At 38.6% G+C, this 22460-nt stretch overlaps 1 protein-coding gene across 1 annotated transcript in view; it reads left to right on the top strand.

Annotated features, from left to right (window-relative positions):
• Positions 1–22460, top strand: part of igf1ra (insulin-like growth factor 1a receptor) — a 77467-nt gene that overhangs the window by 42330 nt on the left and 12677 nt on the right. Inside the window, exons 3-10 of the mRNA XM_041997752.1 lie at positions 14664–14964; positions 15892–16028; positions 16558–16702; positions 17350–17558; positions 19307–19433; positions 19841–20073; positions 20162–20329; positions 20867–21074. Of these exons, the coding sequence (XP_041853686.1) occupies positions 14664–14964; positions 15892–16028; positions 16558–16702; positions 17350–17558; positions 19307–19433; positions 19841–20073; positions 20162–20329; positions 20867–21074 (1528 nt within the window). The remainder of the gene's footprint in view (positions 1–14663; positions 14965–15891; positions 16029–16557; positions 16703–17349; positions 17559–19306; positions 19434–19840; positions 20074–20161; positions 20330–20866; positions 21075–22460) is intronic.

Genomic DNA, 22460 nt, shown 5'->3' with positions numbered 1-22460 from the left:
AATAAGAGAATAAAAAATATTTATGGTAAATGAGTTTATAAAACTATTTACATGTTCCTGCTCATCTTGGTGTTTTACAGTGTCTTTGAAATTACCATAAATTTTAGGTTGTAACAACAACCTTTCCCAGACTTGCGTTTACATTTTTACTGGATGGTGTGTAACATGTCTGCTGTACATTATGTCTTTGTTCCACGTTTTATGACCCCTGCTCAAACCCTGTCGCAGCCTGTTCCCCTAAGTTGTTTGGGGCCTTCTAACTACAGAAAAACAAAAGCATATTTTTCTGAGCAGGGGGGCGTCAAAGTGGGCCACAGCATATTGCACCCCTCTTCTATGTCCCAGCTGAAGGAAATGTTGTCTGCAGCCTTGAGTGGAGAACTCAAGAGGAGGGGGAAAAACCCACTGTTTTTAAACTGTGTCTTTATGTCTCCCCTGACTGTGAGTGTGCCATGGCATTTTACAATCAAGGCCATTGTTTGTTTCGGGAAGAGAGTGTGGGCATTTTGTTTCAGTCATTTCTGGAAGTCTTATGTTTGACATGGCGGGGGCTTAGCACTTCCTGTGGTACGAGGCAGTCTTGTTCTTTGTGCCCATTTCCCTGCCTCCCTACTGGCATCTGTCCTTTTTGCCCTCCGTGCCATTTTTTAAATGCTCTAATTTACAATGTGCTCACACCTATGGAGTCTTTCTTATGATGAGGGGTGTTAAATTATCTTAATAACTGGACTGTGCTCTGCCTTGTTGGTCTGCGCTAAATGTGGTTTAAAATGTTGTCTTTATGGAGTCTATACACAATGTAGTAGACCCCTCTCCATCTGTACATTAGTCCCTACAGACCCTCCTCCTGCCTTGTGCTTCCTTTGCACTGCAACCTTCTGCAGTGCTGTGATGACATTTTACCTCGCCTGCATGCACTGATTCCTTAATCCGACTAAGAGCTAATCTCTCACAGAGGGATGCAATCGTGGCCTGAACACTGTGTCTGATATTTACAGAGCCGACGAAGGTCAACTGACTGACCAACTTACACACTTTTTCACCTTCATTAAACATTTGGCCTCCTATCTCTTCAGATATGGAACACCTGTGTTGCACAGCAAGAGATTAAAATATCTTTAAAACCCTTCTGCTACACGCTGGTTGAGATAAAGTAGATCAAGTTGATCTTTTTATTCTTTTTTTCTTGCTCTTGATCTGTTTTACCTAACATCTCCTCTCTTTTATGTCCTTCCTGGAGTTGGATCATAGTTACATCTGTCTTATAAAATAGCTTTATGTCATCGAAGAAGGGCTTGTTTAAGTCTCCTTGTAAAAAAAAAAAAAAAAAAAAAAAAAAAAAAAAAAAAAAAGAAATATATATATATATATATATATATATATATATATATATATATATATATATATATATATATTTATATACACACACACACACACACTGACACATTCTGGTATTTGTGTCATATTCTGCATCATGCGTGCTTCTTTATGTGAGGATTGCAACACACATGGAAGTGTAAATATGACAGACAGAATGCTTGCACATGCCACACCATCTAATAGCTGTTTGCTCCCTCCTTCCTCCTCCTGAAGCTGCTGAGGTCCCTAAGAGGGGCAAATGAAGCTGAGTGTATTTGTGTGTGTCTTTGTGTTATGGCAAGGGAGAGAGGATCAGCCTGTAGAGCAAGGGGAGGAGTAAGAACTTAATTCTCCACCCTCTCCGAAAAGAGGAGGTGAAAAATGGGGATAGAACCATGATGTCACTCATAGCCAATGAGAACTGTGGGCTGTCTAAGGCCTGTCAGCTGTCCTGCTCCATCCACATTATGCAGTTGGTAGAAGTGAAGCCAAGCACAGCTTTATCCATACTCTGCTTCATTTCCGACTGCTGGTCTCCAGCTTCATGGACTGGCTAATCATGAATCATACTTGATAAATGGGTTGTAAAGATCTTAAACCCATCTCATACATGATACTGTAATCAGTTTGAAACTGTCCCAAACCAAATATGGTAGAAATTAGATATGGGCCTGCAGTTTGTCACTTGCATGGTTTCTGCATTCTACTTCATGACTGTAGTGTATTTGTTTGAGGTCAGAAGTTAGCGGGAGACTTGCGTCAAAGTAAGTCTGATTAGCACCGAAAGGAAAGTTGGAAATGGGAGCTGCGTCTGTGTTGAGCCTGTGAGTGAAACTTACCGGACGTTGACGCAGGGGCGCTGCCAGGGATTTTGGGGCCCCATGAAAAAAACTGAAGTGCCCCCCCCCTCTGAACATTTTGATACTGTAATACATAAAATTAGCTATTTTAATGATATTTTGACCATCATACCTAAATTTGTGAAAATAAAAACATGACAGTTAGCCTACTTGGTAGGGGAAGTACTAAAAATAGAAAATAGAAAAGACGGATACTTTATATTCCAAAACCCATCTCTCTTTTTTGAAATACTTAAACAATTAATTATCTCAAAGCACCATCAAAAACAAAATGGCCAATCGTTTCTTATAATTTATTGTATTGTGAGTGTTATCATTGAACATTATGACTGAACAAGAGGCAACAAAAAATTAATAAATAAAAATAAAGAAATAAAATCAGAAGCAAATGGTTAAATAAATTAGGTAGGCTCAGAAACAAAAAATATCAGGAGCTTACATGGTTTACTGTATTATATGAACTGAATGTAATACAGTCACAAGCAAACCACTGTGGAGATTTTCAGTCAAACAATGGCTGGAAGTCATCTTTAAAATTAAATAATCACATTTTAAAAGGTAGAACTTTGTGTAACAAGATATCAAGGAGTGGTAAAGGTACATCATCAAGCTCTTGCAGTGCATGCTTCTCCCATTCACAATCACTGGCCCTCGCTCAGCCTTTTTCACCAAGAGCCCAACGTGGAGCTTTCTCCCTGGCAAGATCATTTATCAAGTCCTTGAAGTCCAGCTTTCTATTCTATCCAGCTATTCTATTATATAGTATCTCCAATGATGTAACATCATGTGTAATAGCATCACAATCATTATTTCTGGTGGTCTCCCACTATTTTGTTTTACTTAAAGGTGCTTTCAGTGACTTCACCAAAAATGTCAAGGGAAATTGATTTGTCTACCAATACTCCGTGTCATTGTCTCCCTCATTTAGCAACACATACAAGTCTAATTTATTTCCAAATCTGTAGACCTTACCTACTGACCTAACCTAACATTACGGTGATAACTGAGGATTTTCTTAACCATTTAACCATTCTTTAACCATTTTTTTATTTACTATTATTAATTCAGAACGATTTTTTCTAATCAATGAATTTAACACTCAGCTGCTCACCTCCTTCCTCAGGGGCCACTTGGACATTTTCAGGTGGGACGGGGAAGGGGGGTCTGGTAGCATCTGCTTCAGCTGCTCTCGTGTCTGTTCGGAACATGCGTGATTTGTTTTTTAGCAGAGCAGCTTGCAAATTTTTTGCCTGCCTTGATTATTTGACTAAAACAACAGTGAAATGAATGAAATTCAGAGTTTTCTTCAGAAATATGAGCTAATATGGGGAACAAAGTGAGCTAGCTTAAATGGACAAAGTTTAGAAGAGACAACAAGCTTATGTTCCACAACTTTCCATCAGATGAACTAACTGACCCACCTTGCCTCTGAAAGAACTACATGACGTACGTTCGACCCCTCTGTTCTCTCTTCAGTCAGCTTTTTTCTTTTCTTTTTAATCTTTTCGATTTTTGAGGCGTCCTGCCGTCTTACTATCCACTCACTATCTGTAGCGCTGAGCTCTGAGTAGGTGGACTGAACCATTTAAGGGAAATATAGAGGGGGGGTGGGTGTTCATAAATGTTTCCAAAACAAAGAAACTTAGTGATACTAATGGACTGTAACTAAAATGTTTGCATGTAAGTTTATCATTGCGTATTAGATAATTTTGTAAGTATTATAATTGCATTGAGGGCCCTTCTGGGCCCCTGTCAATCATGAGCCCCTAGAATCCTTCTCCTTTAACCCCCCTTTTCGGCACTCCAGTGTTGAAGTAACCCTTAGTTTGCTTAAAAACTTGTAAATAGTGACTTTTTAAATACTGTACAGCAAGGCTTTGTGCAAGTATATTTGGTGCTATTGTTACACTCTTACTAATACATATAAACTTACCCATTACATACTGTTCATGTTTTGTGCCTTCATAGTATGGTCTGGGTCAATATTGTCCCATAACATGAATTTCCTCATAATAGATGTCTATATAAAACTTTCAGTTTCAGATCTATTTAGAATGTCTACCTAGCTTTTGTCACGTTAATAAATGCTTGATTTATATTTAATATATGTTTTAGAGAGAGTTTATTTTTTAGTTTTATTTAACACTCACTTTTGGAAAACAGCATCTATTACTACATAGCATCATGTCCTGTTTTACATAAAACATGAAAACATAAAAGCCATAATAACTTAGATGTATTTAACTTTTATCAAAAATGGTGTGAACTTTCTGGAATTGTTGGAATTTACAATATAACCATGTTTCGCTATTGCAACCATTGAACACTGTCTTAGTAGCTATAGGGGGTTAGAGAAAGAGGGTTAGACATGCAGCAAATATCCACCTTGTGGAAGAACTGTAGTCTCTGTATAGGAACTGGTTTTTCAACCAGTTGAGTTAAACACTACCCCTAAACTATCAATATTAATTAAACATTTACCACAAAACCAATAATAAAATGCTTATTATGAACTAGTCTCTGCAGTTTTGCAGGTATTAAATTCTTCTTCTCCTTCCATCCCCTTGTGTTGACTTCCTGTGTAAAGACCAACAAATTGTCCGTTAACATCTGCTTTGCTGCCTGCTCCTCATCATCAGTCATCTTCATCAGGGGGCTGTAATCAAAGTTTCTTCCTTGTCTCTTCCTACTCTGACACTTTCTCCTTCTCAATTCACCACCAACCTTCTCATCTTGGAAGAGCAGACCAAGGATTTGTTGCTCATTATGTCTTGTTGCCGTGATATATCATTTTTATGAAATAATATTCATGTACCCCATCATCTTCCCGACCCAAAGAGATTAAAAATGGCTCATTATATTATTATTCTATTACATCGCAGAAATTGTGTCATGGCACCGTTTGACCTCTGCATCGCAGTTTGACCTTTGTGCACCATATATAATCACACCTACACTGTTTTACTATTTTACTACTTCCAGTTAACCACTATGCTTCTTGAAAAATCAGCAAGTCTGCACACAGACAGTTCTTGTAGGAAGATAATTTTCCTTGTTGTGACCCACACTGGCACATCTAAAATTATCTAAACTAATATAACCCAAAACAGCCTCAAAGTCCATACATGTATAGCACCAATACAAAAATAAACAATTATGATTTTTTTTTATTTCTGTTATTTAGGTCACTTTAGGAAGTCATCAAATTTAAGACCAAAGGAATGATATTGAGGGTAATTTTGCTGCTGTCAAATGTCGAAACTGGTCAAATTTAAACCCACCAGCATGTAAGGGTTAATTATAGTTCATGTTTGTTTTGCTGCACTTCCTTTAGCAAGTTTGACACTCTCAACCCTACTGAAATAAAAGGAATATTTAAGGTCGTCTTGGTCCTGTTTTTGGTATTAAGGTAAATACTGTCAAATCATCCCTGTCAATGGTCCTCTTTAGCCTCATCACTGTGCATGTCAGCAGTAAGGGCCTCCAGCCTTTTGTCATTCGGCTGCCCTTTTAGTGTCTGCAACTGATTTAACTTCTTGTGGCAAAACAAGTTAAGAGTTTTTGTGTTATTACAAAGCCTAAACCCTCTTTCATGTGAAATGCAGCATTGTACAGGTAGTGCTTAAACAGAGTACTGTTTTATGCCACCTGGGACTATATTATCAGGCCATTTCACTTGAAAGGAATAGCCTGAAGTCTCAGTTTCAGCTCTCCAGTTAAGAACTGTTGAATAATGTCTTTTTTTTTAGCTAATGCCATCACCGGGCACAGTTGTCTTTGCTTTAATTTAAGAACAAGTGGTAGCCTCACACAGATACCGTGCAATACAGAAAAACAGTAATTTAGCTGAAAAACAACCTTATTCTACTGAAGAGGCACTTCTGAGGTTTACATCCCAAAGAAAAGCAAGAGATATATTGTAGAGATTGACCCAACCACATTTCATCACAGTCTGTCTGTGTGTGGCGACAACCAACCACTGTCACTTAAAAAAAAGAAGAGGAATCTGCAGTCAGACAGACTGTAGTGCAAGCTGTGCATGAGACACCACCCACCAGCCACTATTTTTTCATTTTTTATTTTTTGTACATACACAGTTACATGAGTTATCAACCCTATTTTTACCTGGCAGAAAATTCCAAAAAGCTTTTTGTTCAGGGCAGATGTTGCTTTGATTAGTCAGGATTAGGACATCCTTAAAGCCAACGTGAAATGAGCATGTGCCATTTTAAACCCAGATGTGTGCCAGCAGGGAGAATCTGTGCCAGACAGCATGCCAGGATGAAATCTGGGCACTGTGTGCCATTAAGTTGTAGATGGCCATTTACAGAAATATGCCTTGGCATCAAAGCCCATGTTATTTCAATGCTCTGATGATTATAGGCTTAGTTTGAATGCAGAGTAAAAATGCTAAAACAGACTATTGCACGTGGTTATTTTTCAACATTTTTTTTCTACTAAAGAGCAAAAAAAAAAAAAAAAAAAAAGTGCGTAAAAAGTGTTGTGGATACAAATAGTTATGTTTGATAGTTAGCAAATTTGCATTGGAGGCTGAAGGTTCTTTCTAAGTCCCTTCCTTATGCCAGCAAACATCCATCATCACAGTCAGATGAAGCAGGAAGTTGTTCAGTTTATATGACTGGTTATGTGTTTCTGCTGTGTTGCAGTTTAAAACCTGTTTTTGATGGATACCATATTTGCTCTATACATGGAACCAAACATTTATTTTAAATATTGCCTTTATGGCTTTCTGTTCTTTTTTCCCAAGAGGCTGAGGTGATGTCAAAGCTTGACACAATCCAACTCAGCTTCCCAACCCAGCTAGTGAAACAGCCAGCCAAAACAGCACTACCAGGAAACATGCTCTATTTAATAAAGCAGATTTAGGAAGTCAGGTATTTTTGAAAGGCAATTTTACTGAAAGGAAACACCTTAGTCTGTGAAAAAAAGCCATTTGCTTAAGTTTCCCTCTAAGTTGCTTTTCCCATCCATCATAAGCACCTGGCTTAGCTTGTTGGTTTTTAATCCGTGCAGTTGGTACATTTTTATAAACCTCTATGAACTCTTCAAATGACCATCACGTGATGCACTTATGTACCATCCGCTGGGTAAGACACAGGGCTTCACAAAGCTAAAATAATGTTATTAAATTTATATATATATGACAGTACAGTATGTTCAAGTACTTAAAAAATACACTTAAAAAGTACTTAAAAAATACACACACATATACATATATATATATATATATATATGTGTGTGTATTTTTTTTAACTGTCATTTACTGTCATTGTTTATACATACACATATATACACAATATTATATATATATATATATATATTTTTTTTTTTAAGTAATTGAACATACTGTAGCTGTCATTGTTTATACATACACATGTACACATACATACACAATATAATATACTATATATATATATATATATATATATATATATATATATATATATATATATATATAAAGTACACAATATTATATGTGTATATATATATATATACACACACTGTATATTATATTGTGTATATATGTGTATGTATAAACAATGACAGCTACAGTATGTTTAAGTACTTAAAATAAGTTGGACAGTTGCCTGACTTAACAGGAAATTTTGCCACAGACATGCTACAAATAATACTCGACAGGAGATGGGAGAACTGGGACTCTGAGACTTCCAGCATACAAGAAATCATGCTTTTGGGGATTCAGGAGTTCAGCCTGGGTGCAGTTCCACCTAGGGGACGTGACCCCACTGATGAGTTCTACACAGTACCATGATCATTAGATGCTCATCTTAAAAGGAACTTGAAAACAGTATCAGAGTAGTTACTAGAATAGATTATTAATATTTTCAATATTATCAACATTTTTAGCTATAAAGGCAGAGTTTGTTACCTCCACCACGGTGCTATGGATGGATTTTGATTCAATTTCCTGGAAATCTCAGAAATGGAATAAGAAACAAGTGTTTAGATTTTGGACGTGATCTGGATCACCACCTGAATCCAGGATTTTTTTAAAGGATTCTTTGCTGTGGGGAGATAGGGATAATTTTACCATTAGAGCTTCTAATTAAACATAATGTCCACAATCACTGACAATAATATATCACATAGTTAGCATGTAATGATCACTATGAAAGAGAATATGGGCTTATTATCACCTTTGATAATTACTGGGAAAGTATTATGTTGAAAATACCAGAATATCCATAAACATTGTGTTTATCAGTGTTAGTTAGATATTAATCAGCATGGAAATTCTTTGTCATTTTTTCCTTGTTTTAACAAGCCTTGAGACCTGCCTCTGCAGCGATAAAAGCCCAACACTCTTACACCTGTGATGGTGCTGCATACCTGTGTCCTTTTCCTAAGTGCAATCAATCAACAACAAAGTGACAACAACAACAGCAGCTGCAGACTTGGCTAAGCCCTGAGGGTCAAATTAGGTGTGTGTATGTATGTGTTGTTGTTGTGACTGACGCGAATGAGGGGAAGTGCCATGCATGCCTGAACACACAGACCAGCACATAGTTGTGTGAAAAACACGTTGCTGCTCTTTAGAGGGCACAGAAGTGGAAGATACCCAGAAAAGCTGGGACAGGGAAAACTGGGCTCACACACACCTTTGTGCGCAGGCCTGAACAGAGATTTAGCCAAGCTCATCTGAGCCAACTCTCTGCATGATAAAATCACGTCAACATCCCCTTTCCAAACAAAAACCCCCTCTGGTCAGCGCAATGGCCAGTCTTGCCAAACTTGCGCAGGCTGTCTGAAAAGGTGGAGAAAAACAAACCAAAAAAAAACAACAAACAAAAACAAAAAAAACCCACTTTGGATTAGATCAGTCCATCCCAGCACTTGAGACTATTGCCATAGCTCTACGACAGCTGTAGTGGAATCTTTGATGCGGTTTTGTTTTTTGGCTGTGAGCGGAGGAAGCATCGTCTCTCTCACTGCCTGGGCTGATGTGGTTTTAACAAGTGTCTGGAGTGATCCGCTGATGGCTCCTGGGGAAGATCGGGTTGCCGGATGAGGATGTGGACTGATGGAGCTGTGGGGAGAGAGGGGGTTATGCAGCCTACAATCCCAGCTGCAGCAGCCCGTGATGGGCCTGATGTCTGCTACCGTACTTGTGCTTAGCAACCTCACTGTCTGATCTAAAATCTTGTGATTTGAGCTCCATATCTTTGACTGACTGGGAATGTCTGCATCCACACAATGTTGTGGATTATTTCAGTGTTTACGGCAGCGAAAATTTGGGAAATTGAGGTTAATGTGGAGATGAATTCAGTTACCAGTATTTTAAAATGGTTTTATGGCCCGATTCCTCATTGTAGAGGACAAATAGGTCACGTTATTGATGCTAAATTTGCAGTTTTAAGCTTTAAACTCCTCATTGTCTTTGGTTGTAATATATGGTGGCTCTGTTTGATATCTAGCAATATTTATCCTATAAAATCCACCCTTTTAGTATCTAGTCAGTTGAAATTAAGTATGTTGTTTTATAACATTTTACTGTCATTTAATTAAAATTTTCTATGCACCTGGAAGATGTCAATTAGTTCATACGTTTTTTTAACGTTCAACCCAATTTATAGGAACATGATTACAAAAAATATTGTGAAAATATTGTGAATCAAGCCATGCCTGTAACTTTCAGTTTCTATGAATCTGTGGAACAGTCTGCTTGATCACTATGGTTACGACTCCCCCTCCCAACGCCTGCTCAAGAGTGGACTTGTTTACCATTTTTGCTCCAGACTCAATAACATGTCAATCATCAGGATTAGAACCTCCCCTGCCACTCTCCTATTGGTCCAAAACATAGCTACTAGTTTAAAACCAGCTCTCCTCCTCTTAGACAACCCCCTTCTACCTCTCCCCCCCGAGCCCTAGTGTGAATAATGAATGACTTCCCAACTGTCTGTCAGGCTTCCTACTTATCTTCGATGACACAAGGAAAACATGCTGCACTTTGATAATGTCATGAAGAATGAAACAATTGATCATTGTCAGGTGATTTTAATGATTTCCAATGGCTTCCAACTGCGGTCGCTTCTTAGATAAATATAATCATTTTACAACATATCTTTTGGCTTTTTTACAGCACACTTCATCTTTGGAGGTGGCAGCGTCATGCTGGCAGTAAACGTGTCACAAGCCTCCCAGTGCAAACAGTGTAGTAGTCTACTTAATGCAGCATGCTCTCCAGCAAACAGTGCATGACTTGCATTCAGATGAGGAACATTGATGCACTGCAATCCTCTACCCTGCATGCACTGCCATTTTTATTCTATAAGGTTAGGCTGAATTCAGCTTTAAAACCTCCTGCTCATCTTCACAAATGACCCATCTGAGAGCAAGCAGTATTGAAAGCTACCATCCTGCTATTAGATAGAAGCTGCTTTTTTGTGAATGCAGACTGTGGGGTGGGGTGAGGGGAGAGAAAGCTGAAGAGCTGCGAGGTCACAAGACCCTGAAACCCCCTATTTACACTTAAATTCAAGGCCACCTTTCAGCCATTTCTTCTTTTTGGTTTTCTTTTCTCATCTCACATCATACCTCTGGAGTCACTCACATACCACCCCCCCCAACCCCCCTTCTCAAGTTTCCAGCATTTCCCTGAATTATAATCAGGGATTAACATTTTCTCTGTTGAATTCTTTGTGGCCTACAACATTCTGCAGATTTTTCACATAGCCTAGTGACTGTGGATACCTTAAGAACAGGAAACAAACAATGGACAGGACTTGTCTGTCCTTCAGGCCATTAGTGACGCCTCCTCCCCCCTCACTGCTGTGTTTGATGGTGGTTGTAGAGTTGCAGCAGTGCTGAAGAGCCCTCTGTGTTGACCGTTGTTTCATTACTATGGATGAAATGGACCTGGCTATTCCCTGTGTTGGAGTGCTCTGATGACCAACAGGAGTCGACTGATGCTCGGCTGTAGTGTCTGACCTGGCCACGTTTACTCAGGGAAAGACCTGGGGGGGGGGGTTGTCTGTATGAGGAGATCAACATTATACTTCCTACCCTCACCTATCAGTTTGACTCAGATTTTTAATAAAAGCTTCTATGTCCACATCTCGTTTCTGAGACCTAATCTGGCAACAACCACTGTATGTAATGCTGTGTGAACCTAAATATGGAAAAAACCTACATTTGCTGCTTCTTTGTTATTCCTGCTCATATTAAAGATCCACTTAGAGAAGGACTTATCTTAAATGGACCCTCTTGTTAGGAAGTCCCTTTCATTTGAAGTAGTAGAAACTTACAATTCCTCACATAGCTATGTGTAGAGACCAACAGCGTGGAAATAGGCCTGCATTAGGAGCATCTATAAATAGGGGATTGTATCCTTGATACCACGGGTTGTTTGGTCACGCAGTGAAACCCAGTCGACTTATATGGATTTGAGACAGTGACTCCCCCTCACTTCGCTCTCTTCTGGCGGAAGGTATGCATGTTTGGAATTTTTCCTCATTGAGGAATCTGTTAAAATGATGCAGAAGGAGGAACAGACCTCCTCCAATCAGGATCTTTCAAGCTTGTCTTGGCTGCCCCCTTTTGGTAGGTTTCCAAGACAGTGAACCCTCACTTTTCTCACTTATTTCGTTTTACATCGCTCTTCAAATGTGCAACATTAATCTGCCCACTCTAACCACACTTATGTCAGCATCATATTTCCAATTAAATCCCAGCTGTTATGTGATAACCTGTGTGTGTTGGCATTTGATGCCGTAGTTTTAAAAAAAGATCTTTGCCATTTGCTTTGGACTGGATCCAGAATAGTTGAATAACACTATTTGTGAACTACCACTGAACCACTCGGCTCCTGTATTGACAGAGCAAATGTGCGTAGTGTAAAGCTTTACATAGCATAGGAAAGGTCATGTAATTAAACTGTGTTCCTCCAGATAGTAACTGCTGTGTGATTTCAAGATTTGTCTAAAGGAAATTGCTTTAACAGAAAAATGACATTGCCTCAGATATTTGGAATAAGATATGATTTTATAGGGGATAGTTAGTTTACTTTGCTTTTATTTGTAGAATCCTGAAAGAATTTTACCTCCTCTGCACTATTAGATTTGTCTGAATGTAAGAAAGAATGGCAAGTATTTGAGAAACTTTAAAGAGTGGGAGTGATCGGTATCCTTTCCTTGTAAAGTGAAACCGGAGCTGGCCCTGTGGGAGTGTGTGTCGGCTCTGCAGCATTGCTATACTGAACCGTCATGTCACGTTCTTATCCTACACAGATAATTTGTATAACAAGATGAAAGATTCATCAGCTCAGCCATGGGCTAAATCTTCTCAGCTGTTTTACCATTAAAAATAATTAGCACATTAAATAAAAGGTTAAAAACTAGTTAACTCAGCTACACACCAACATGTGCACATGGTATTTGCAGACCAATCCTTTGTCCTGTGGCCTCCAATAATAACAGACAATGACTGAATTAATAAAAATGAAGATTGTTAGCCTACAAAAAATTATCATAACATGTACGAGAGAGGTTGGTTGAGTGTGTGTATGTGTGCACATTTTCTTCAGCTCTGGCCTGCACAAGGATGTGGTTGCTAAGGAACCAGAAGTGCTGTGCCTCTTAGTTCAATGTAGTTCAGTCTTATTGCTCATGAAGAGAAATTTGTCTTGCAGCAATAACAAAGAACATAACAATAAATAGTAAACACTTACGGCTCCAAAATATAAACTGGCATGCTGGCTAACTAGCTTTGCTATTTGCATGATTTCTGCTTTGCATAAAAAGCAGATTTAAGAACAAACGAAAATAGATTTATTATCCATTACACACATTCCCCGAAGAAACATTGCTATTACATTCAGCATTTTCCAGAGCAGCTCTTTATCTCACCAGACAGCTTCAGCATTCATTAGCAAAAAAAATTAGCTATTGTCAGTCATGTTCTGTGAGTCCACACGTTTGCACATGTAATCCAGGTACTTTTCCATGGTGTGAAACTAGGACACCCCTACAGTGCCTTGAAATCAACTACTTGTTTTTTTATTTTTTATATCCATTTTCCCTGAAAAGCTTTTTGGTAAATAAGCTACCATCAAAATATTGTTGAGCCCCTGAAAACAAGCTCATCTATGCTTCACATAGACTTAAAAAATTAAAGACACGAAGAAGCCACTGACCTAACTAAGTTGCAGGTTATTATATGAAAGAATATTTTTGAAAAGTTCTGTCTTTTCTATGGGTTTTGATGAGGGATGGTTAGTTAATAATCATGTTTCTTTTAAATAAATCTTAACAAAATGTTAGCATACACAATCAAAGATTGTGATTATCCTAAGCAATGGGAAAACGCTCTTATTGGTAACATATTGTTGTGTTTTGGTTTCTCAGCGATGCCCTGTAAACAGTGTAGAGCTTCTCCATAGTTATGTTGCTTAAGCTTAATTTGAAACACTCCACACGCCATGGAAGATGCAGGTTTTCTTTCTCCCAATCTACATTAATATTGGAAGAAGAATTCAAGTTGCAATGGTTTTTCTTCCAGCATATTACGAGTGAATCTATTGTTTTCTTAACTTTGGCAGCATTTAAGCAGCACTTTTATTGGCAACTTACTTTGAGAACAAAAACTGGGCAAAAAAAAATTAGGATGTCTGCACAAATTCTGTAAAGGGAAGAAAAATGGTCTACTTTTGACTTTTAATCCTTATAACATCCTAATTTTGTTATGGTATTCTTCTGCAATTATGCTGCTGTAAAAGTGGAAATCTCTTAGATTTCTCTTATCATAAAATAACTCTGCTTATGTCCAAAAATCTGCATGTGCATGCAAATTTAAAGATGTGAGAGTAAAACTGTTCCAGTGAAGTGTGTTTCTAATATTTTTCTCCTATCGTCATGTTTTTAGAGGGATGAGCAAAGCGTTAGAAACACAGTCATTATGATGCAGAGCAGTACATACAAGGCCATTACTAATCTGAAACAGTTAGAAAACTTTATTGCATTAGGTTGCAGAGCTTTTCTCTGGTTTGAAAGTACAATAAGAATGTGCCGATTTTGTACTTTATTTTTAGGCCTGTTATAAGACAGAGAACCGTTACATATCTTTATAGTAGTATGGTATATAGTTTTTTACATCAAGTGTTAGTCTGTGTCCATCTATTTATCCTGACTGCTGCCATTATCCCAATGTTTACATGAAGAACTGGCTCGCCATCTTTACATTGAACATCATGCTGTATTGTTGCTCTACTGACTTTGTGTTTTAAAAATAAATTACATTTAGATTGTAATTAAAACATGTAAGCATATAATCCATTTTCATTGCTGAGTGTGGTCTCAGGCTACGCTAAACATTGTTGGACCTTTCTTATCATGTGTCTATCAGCATTGTTTTGTAATTTTGTTTACACTCATCTCTGTTTCTTCCTCTCTTTCTCTTCCTCAGTATGTCCAGATCACTGCAAGCTTGCCTGTACAGACAAGGGGGAGTGCTGCCACAGCCAGTGCCTGGGCAGCTGCACCGAACCCAACAACGACATGACCTGCTCTGCCTGTCTCCACTACTTCCATGAGGGTCGGTGTGTCCCGGATTGTCCCCCGGATACTTACAAGTTTGAAGGCTGGCGCTGCATCACCAAGGAACTGTGCTCCCATGTGCATCTGTCCAGTGACACACACTTTGTCCTCCATGGAGGGGAATGTATGCCCGACTGTCCCTCTGGTTTCATGCGCAATGAGACTAATCTGTAAGGACAAATTATTCAATCCTAGCTTGAATCCTGATTACTTTGAAATGTTGTTTAACTGACACACTCAGTTAATATTAGGAGGAGCTTGACATGAATTATTTTACAATACGTTAACCACTCCTTCTTAATATACTGTTTTATAATTTGTATGGGAGCGTAACCTTGTGTCAGGAAGAATCACAGGTCTTGGCATCATTTCTTGGCTAAATTGCTGTGTTTATACTTGAGTATTCACATACATTAAGCAGCTTGTATTCACTGTGCACTTATGCATAATGGATTCGTTTGCATGAAGTATCCTTGAGCTGAACTTCATCTGACCTTTTTTTTTTTTCACACGTTCCTTTTCTTAAAGTAGGTCTCAAAACTAGAAGTGTGAGAGGTTAAGTACATACTGGACTATAAATGATTCATATTTAGATTTCCCTGTCTTTTATGTGAAATGTTCTCCACACAGTGCCTTGTTTTCAGCAATAGTAGATTTTACAGACAAGTACTCTGGTTCTAAAAAGAGACTCAACTGAAGTGTCTCAACACTTCCTGCTTTTAATAATTGCTTTGTGTAACACTAACTTAGGAGGAGAACTTTTTTTGTTTGGTTACTCTCTCCAATTTGTGTTGCAAGTTTACAGACTTTCTATTCAGATGCTCTGGATTTTTGACTATAATCTGTTGTTTTGTCTGTGAAGGTCAGTGAGCCACTCGTTCATGCAAGGAGACCTCATGAAAGATTAAACTGTTTGTGCAAAGACTGACCTTGTATCATATCCTGAACTTATCTGCATGAATCCTCCAGAATTCTTGGTAGCTTGGGGGAAGAAAAATTATTTTAGCATGCATCTTTAACAAAAGATTTTGCTTGGCTTTTCTTTCAAGATGTCCACCTTCTCATTCATCTGTTCTCTCTGCCTCTTCCCTACGCAGTATGGAGTGCAGTGCTTGCAATGGCCTGTGCGACAAAGTCTGTATGTCCCCGATCATTGACTCTGTGGATGCTGCTCAGTCCCTGGAGGACTGCACTGTCATTGAAGGCAATTTGGACATCAACATTCGGCGTGGAAGTGAGTGCCTCTATGCAGAAAAAGCTTGCTTTTAACATCATGGCAAAACATACCAGAAATTTTTGCTGGGCTAAGCTACCTCAGCATCTAAGCAGATTATACACTAGTAGTTCTCTGCTCTCACACAGATAAACACAAGCCAACAGAATATTTAACTTGGCTGCAATCAGCCGTACAATACTAATCCCTTACTATATTGTTGCATTTATCTTGTTATTGACTGCCCTCTCACGGTTAGATAGATAGTGATAAGAGAAAGTCTTAGTGAAATTTAAAGCCAAGGTCACAATTGTATCTGCCTCCTGTACTCTAGACTAATACTCACTTTATGCTTGGTGCTGCTTATTTAACAGTGGCTCGAAAACTAATCTGCACATATTTTAAAGATCGTACCATTGGGATATTTTAATTATGAGCTAGTCTGGTCATCATAGTAGCAGCACAGATTTAGAAATTTTTTCCAGGTTTTTATTATATATGCTGTTTTGATTGTCTGCGTGATTGGTGTGTTTTTGTATCCTCTCCCAAGATAACATAGCCTCTGAGCTGGAGAGCTTCATGGGATTGATCCAGACAGTGACGGGATATGTGAGGATTCGACACTCCCACGCACTTGGCTCACTGTCCTTCCTCAAGAGCCTCCGTTACATCAATGGGCGGGAACTCAATGAAAAGTATGTCTTGTCGACTCTGTTTGTCTGTGAATCTATGCACGATTGCATGCAGCGAGAGGAACTGGGGGGAGTATATTGTTTAACATTCATCACTCGTGTGTGTTTCCAGATAGTGCAGTAGCCTTTTAAAATTGATGGGGGAGATATGTGACTGTGGTTTGAAAGCTGTCTGGAAAGTCTCAGGTCTGTTAGTGTCTACACTTCTATATCAGCTGCAGTCTAAGATATGAGGCAAAGCCTTTTTTTTTCTGAAGGGGTCATGGGAAAGCCTTTCGCCCTTCTTGTTATCGTTTCTCCCAGGGTTAGGTTTCACTCAGAGGATTGCTGTTGGAGATGGCAGGCATTCCGTTCTCTCAAGAGGTGCTCTGCTTGGACTGCTGAACCTTAGAGTGTTAACATGACACTTTCTATTTCATGTCCTCTGTACAAACACTCATTGTTAGGCAGACACACAAACCTGAACCCACTTGATCTCCATCTATAATTGTGCTCAAAAAAAAAAAAGCTCTTTCAACCCACTTGGATCTTTCAAATTCCATTAAACTTTTCATGTTCATAATTCATGTTTAATTAAAATACAAAGATTGTTGGTCAGCCCTGTGTAAAATTTCTTTTTAACCTTCTGCTGATTTTTCTTTCATTTTTAGAATGTATTCGTTCGTAGTTGTCAACAACCAGAATCTGCAAATTCTGTGGGACTGGAGTCAGCACAACCTGACTGTTCGGGCTGGACGCCTCTTCTTCCGACAGAACCCTAAACTTTGCATGTCTGAGATCCACAAGATGTGGGCAAAATCAGGCATAACTGTAAAGCCAGAGGAGGGTGATTTCCGCAACAATGGTGAAAGAGCCAGCTGTGAGTGTCCAGATTGTACATGTCTGCAGTATCTTCTGTCAGACTTTCTGCAACACTGATATAGATCATGTCTTTTGAAGGTGTAACATGCAGCCTTAGAAAGAGCGCTGAGTGTCACACTAGAGTCGCAGAATTTTAACCCCTATACAAACTGAGCCAAAACCAAAAGTGAAGCATAACCTGGAGTCCAAAAACATAGTAAACAGATCCCAAGAGGATACATTATAAGGCTGAGTATAACCACTAATATCCTGAATCAATTGGATTCGATTCACAACAACCTGATTCAATTGAATCAGGTTCAGCAACCTAATGTATATTAAGATATTTATGTATCAACACCAATTTTTCTTGAACATTAGGACTTTCTCACTTAACTTTTTAAATAAAACAACCTGCTTCATGACCAACCAAAGTGCTGTCTGGGACTAGTCAGAGAATAGTAATAATGCGATATGATGTGTCTACACGCACTTCTGAAATATGATATTTGAAAGATTGTTGTCGTGCATTTTACCAGTCTATTATCAGATTTATTTTGGAGTACGTACTTGCATGATAATGTCCCTTCCTGAAATTTTCAAAACAATATGTGATGTGTGGTTGAATATGGTGGACGCCATGGTCTTAGCATTAGCCGCTAATGTTAGTTGTAATAAGCTGCTAAACAGTTTACCGGTGTATGTAATTCAATGGAGAATAAAATAATTTAAGAAAAAAAGAAAAGAAAAATCCAAATTGGCATTAACTCAGCAAGAGAAGCAGGTTTTGGGCAAATAGGTGCCTTGTTACAGCTGTGAACATAATCCACCAAACAGCATTTATACTCCTTATTTATAAAGTTTCTGATAGTTTTCCAGCCTTACATTTAGAATTTTTTTTATCATTGGGTGTCCAGAAACAAAGTTATTAGAAGTATTATTTTAAAAATCATAATTTGGCATTATCTTGGTGTAAGAAACAGATTTAAGATGGAAGCGAAACAGACAACTCTTCATCAGTATATATCAGTGTCATTTCATAGGTCAGTGGACCACTCTATGCTGAGATCTCGCCAAGCATCAGTAAGACACGCAAGAGTAGGGTCATTGTTTTTGTCACCAGAATAGGAAACTTAAAAAATAGATTTAGCCATTTCTTTCTTTCTTAATGTGTTTAAAATAAACCATTTATTCATTCATTCATTAAAAAAAAATCAGTCCCAGAGTTTTATAAATCGATATTGGATCAATTAAATTTGAATATGTTAATATCGATGAATCTGTTTTTTTGTTGTTTTTTTTTTTACCTCTCTGTACATTGTCCAAAGGAGAAAAAGCTAGAAATTTGATTTCTCTTTACAAGCCACCCACGTGTTGCTGTAAACAAGGGACAGAAGCTGTGCACTCTGTTACAAACATTGACTCATTGTAATTTCTTCCCATACCAATAACAGTTGTTTTCTGACATATTTAGGCCTAAAATGTTACATATTGGAGCTTTATGGCTGCAAAAGGTTCTGTCTGCTGAGGCTGATCAAAAAAAGGAAGAATAGCAGGCAGTTGCTCCCTCTATGTTCAAGTTATATTGACCTCAAAACTAACCACAAGGTGGGGGTTATTTAAATGTCAATGGGAATGTAAAGAAGTGAATGAAGAAAAGCCAGGTGCATAAACAGTGTTTGATGGAGTTGAGGAGCAATGCCTTCTGTGGGAGAAAATATTCAAGTTAAACAAATGTCTCATGGGGGAGTCTTCTTGTCATTACAGGTGAAAGTCATATCTTGAAGTTCAGGTCTAACATCACATCAAGCTACACAATCGAGCTGACATGGGAACGCTACGAGCCTCCGGAACATGGAGATCTTATTAGCTTCATAGTCTACTATAAGGAATCGTAAGTACTCAGAGATGGCCAACTTCTGAACTATATGAAAAACCTCCTGATTTGAACATAAAATGCAAAACTTAATTTATTTTTTACTCTAAATGATCACAAAACAATGTTGTATCTTTTGAATTGACTTCCTATCTTTGATACACTTTCAACTGATCATTAAAAAGATTGTTTAAAAATCATCCAAATAAAGAACATTAAACATCTACCTGTTATTTAAGATCTTTTGTTCGATCAGCAAGAAATTTTATGCCAATAATTTGTCAAAAGAATGCTCTAAATTTTTTCAGAATATAATTGTAAGTCAAATAAAATACATAACATAAGTTAATAGGAAAAAAGTCAGTTATATTTCAGTTATTTGTTTGTCTTAGATGATGGACATGTCCTTTCTGTGACTTTTCCAGACCTTTCCAGAACATCACAGAGTTTGATGGCCAGGATGGTTGTGGCTCAAACAGCTGGCACATGGTGGATGTAGATCTTCCTCAAGATAAAAACGCTGATCCAAAGGCTTTCCTCCAACATCTCAAGCCTTGGACCCAGTATGCTATTTTTGTGAAGGCTACTACCCTGCAGGTGGATAAACATGTCAGTGGGGCAAAGAGCGATATTGTTTACATTCGCACACGCCCATCATGTAAGTGTGACCACCACTTTTTTGGGGTATGTTTTACTTAACCAGGGATGTGTCTTTAACAGTTAAATGTCCTGACTTTCTGTTACAGTGCCATCGGTACCCAAAGATGCCCATGCATATGCCAACTCTTCAACAAAGCTGGTGGTTAAGTGGTCACCTCCAGTCTCTCCCAATGGCAATCTGACTTACTACTTGGTGCGTTGGCAACAACAGCCTGAAGACAGGGAGCTCTACCAACACAACTACTGCTCCAAGGGTCAGCATCACTCATTCTAAAAAACAATAAGTGTATTCTAACAACTTAAGTTTCCCACTTTACTACTTTAATACTTTTCATTTCAGAAGATGCTAAATTAGCAATGAGCAGCAGCTGGTTAGCTTAGCTTAGCATCAAGAGTGGACAAAAGAGGAAACATGTTCTTGTTATTCTTTAATTTTTTTGTTAATTGGATAACATAAATCATATTGTTTAGCAAGCTTTATATCTGTTTTGACTGAATTAGATTTTTAACATGCTTTCAGGTTGAAAACATTTGTGCTAATCTAAGGTTAATTAAGCCAAATTAAGCTAATCTAAGATGTCTGGCTTCAGATTGTAGCTTCATATCCATCAGTCACAGACATATGAGTAATATTAATTCCATGTTACTTTTCTGAGCGCACATGAACATAAGTTTAAAAAATGTTAAATAAAATTTTGAATATTAAAAGCAGAAGAAATGCTATGGCAATGTAGAACGCAGCCCTTCAATGAACTCTTTTGTTCTGGTTTTTGGTTTGATTTCTCAAACAGAGCTGAAAATCCCCATCCGCCTCCCAGCGACAGAGCTCACAGACATGGAAAACGGCACAAAGCCCACCAAGTCGGACTTGGCGGGGGCAGAGAAGGGCCCTTGCTGTGCTTGCCAGAAGACACCTGAAGAGAAAGACAGGGAGAAAGATGACCGTGTCTTCTTAAAAGTTTTTGAGAACTTCCTCCACAATGCCATCTTTCTGCCGAGGTACAGCAAAACAGCATCATGATGTAACACCAGCCTCACAGTGATGTCCTTCAACTGTTTATAGGCTTTGACCTGCACTTTGCCATGATGGGTCAAAACAAGGACTGGGGTGTACCAGCTCCTCTGTGGGGCTAACAGGATTCAGCACTGGGCGTAGACAGACCAGATGGGGGCCTGAGCAGGCCCGCTGGGTTCAGCCCTTTTGTCATGGGAGCAGATGAGGAGACATGCTGAGAAGGATCCAAAGCCTTCTTAGCGCTCTTGTGGCTTTCTGTTGCTGTGGCAACATTGGCACAGGAGATGTTAGAACAGGCAGCAATTTAGGCAACACAAACAAACCCAGGAGAGAGATGTGATTAAAGAGTCTGAAGGGCCTAGTTTGCCTGCACACTAGTCACTTAGCCTTTTGTTCAAAACAATGGGGATTGACATCTGTGTTGTGTTATCATTTAACTTCCTCGTGGCTATGCATGTTTCACTATTTCAAAGGCTCAAATGCTTTTGTTCTTAAGAAATTGTTAATGTTATGTAGGATCATTTATGAATACCTCGAGAAACCTGTTGCTTCTACTGAAAATCACTTACGCATGTGTATCTTTGCATGATGATCAAAAGGCCATTGATCCAAGCAGAGTTACGAAGTTAGATGAGTGCCTCTGGATGAAAGGTGATAAAATACAGCGTTATATTATAAATTAACCCACATCTGCCCCTTTCTTCTCTCTGGCTGTTTTTTTTGCTTTTTATAGTATGGCTTTCTAAGAAAGTGGCAGGGTCCTGGCTACAGCAAGGGCCTCAGACAGTGTATGTAACACAGCCAGCATTGTTTCTGACCACTCTGGGGAAAGGCCTTGAAAATTGGGCACTTCATGTTTTTAAACAAAAGCTCAAGGTTTAAAACCAGAGTAATGGGAGAGAGCATGCATGAAAATAGAAACAGAAAGAAAGGGAAATGTTTTCCATTTTGTTTCCCTGGACTCGGCTCTCTACTCCACACCTACTCTTGCACACTTTCTTCATTCGAGGCACTGCTTTTTTTTTTTTTTTTTTTTTTTCCTCCTGGAGCGAGACAGCTGCCAGGAAATGTACAGTGAATCCATCTGGAATTTAAATGAATGAGGGAAGAGTTCCATCAGCACTAGAAGACAAACAGAAATGCAGACTGATTTATAAGAAGAGGGGAGGAGACTCCACTAAGAAGACGGCTGGCATTATCTGTTTAGTAGACCTTGTAGTAAAATGCAAAACCTGTCATCAGCTGACGGGAGCTTTTATCTAATGTAACCACTGGCTGTTGTAAGTCATTGTGAACAGACATATAAACTGATAAGGAGGATACCTCCTCTTTCATCAGATCTACAGACCTTTCACTGCTGAGCCTGTTGT

The sequence above is a fragment of the Melanotaenia boesemani genome, chromosome 10 (genome assembly GCF_017639745.1).
Source record: "Melanotaenia boesemani isolate fMelBoe1 chromosome 10, fMelBoe1.pri, whole genome shotgun sequence".
NCBI classification, from domain to species: domain Eukaryota; kingdom Metazoa; phylum Chordata; class Actinopteri; order Atheriniformes; family Melanotaeniidae; genus Melanotaenia; species Melanotaenia boesemani.
Note: the sequence above shows the minus strand (reverse complement) of the source record. Positions and strands in the feature narration are given on the sequence as shown.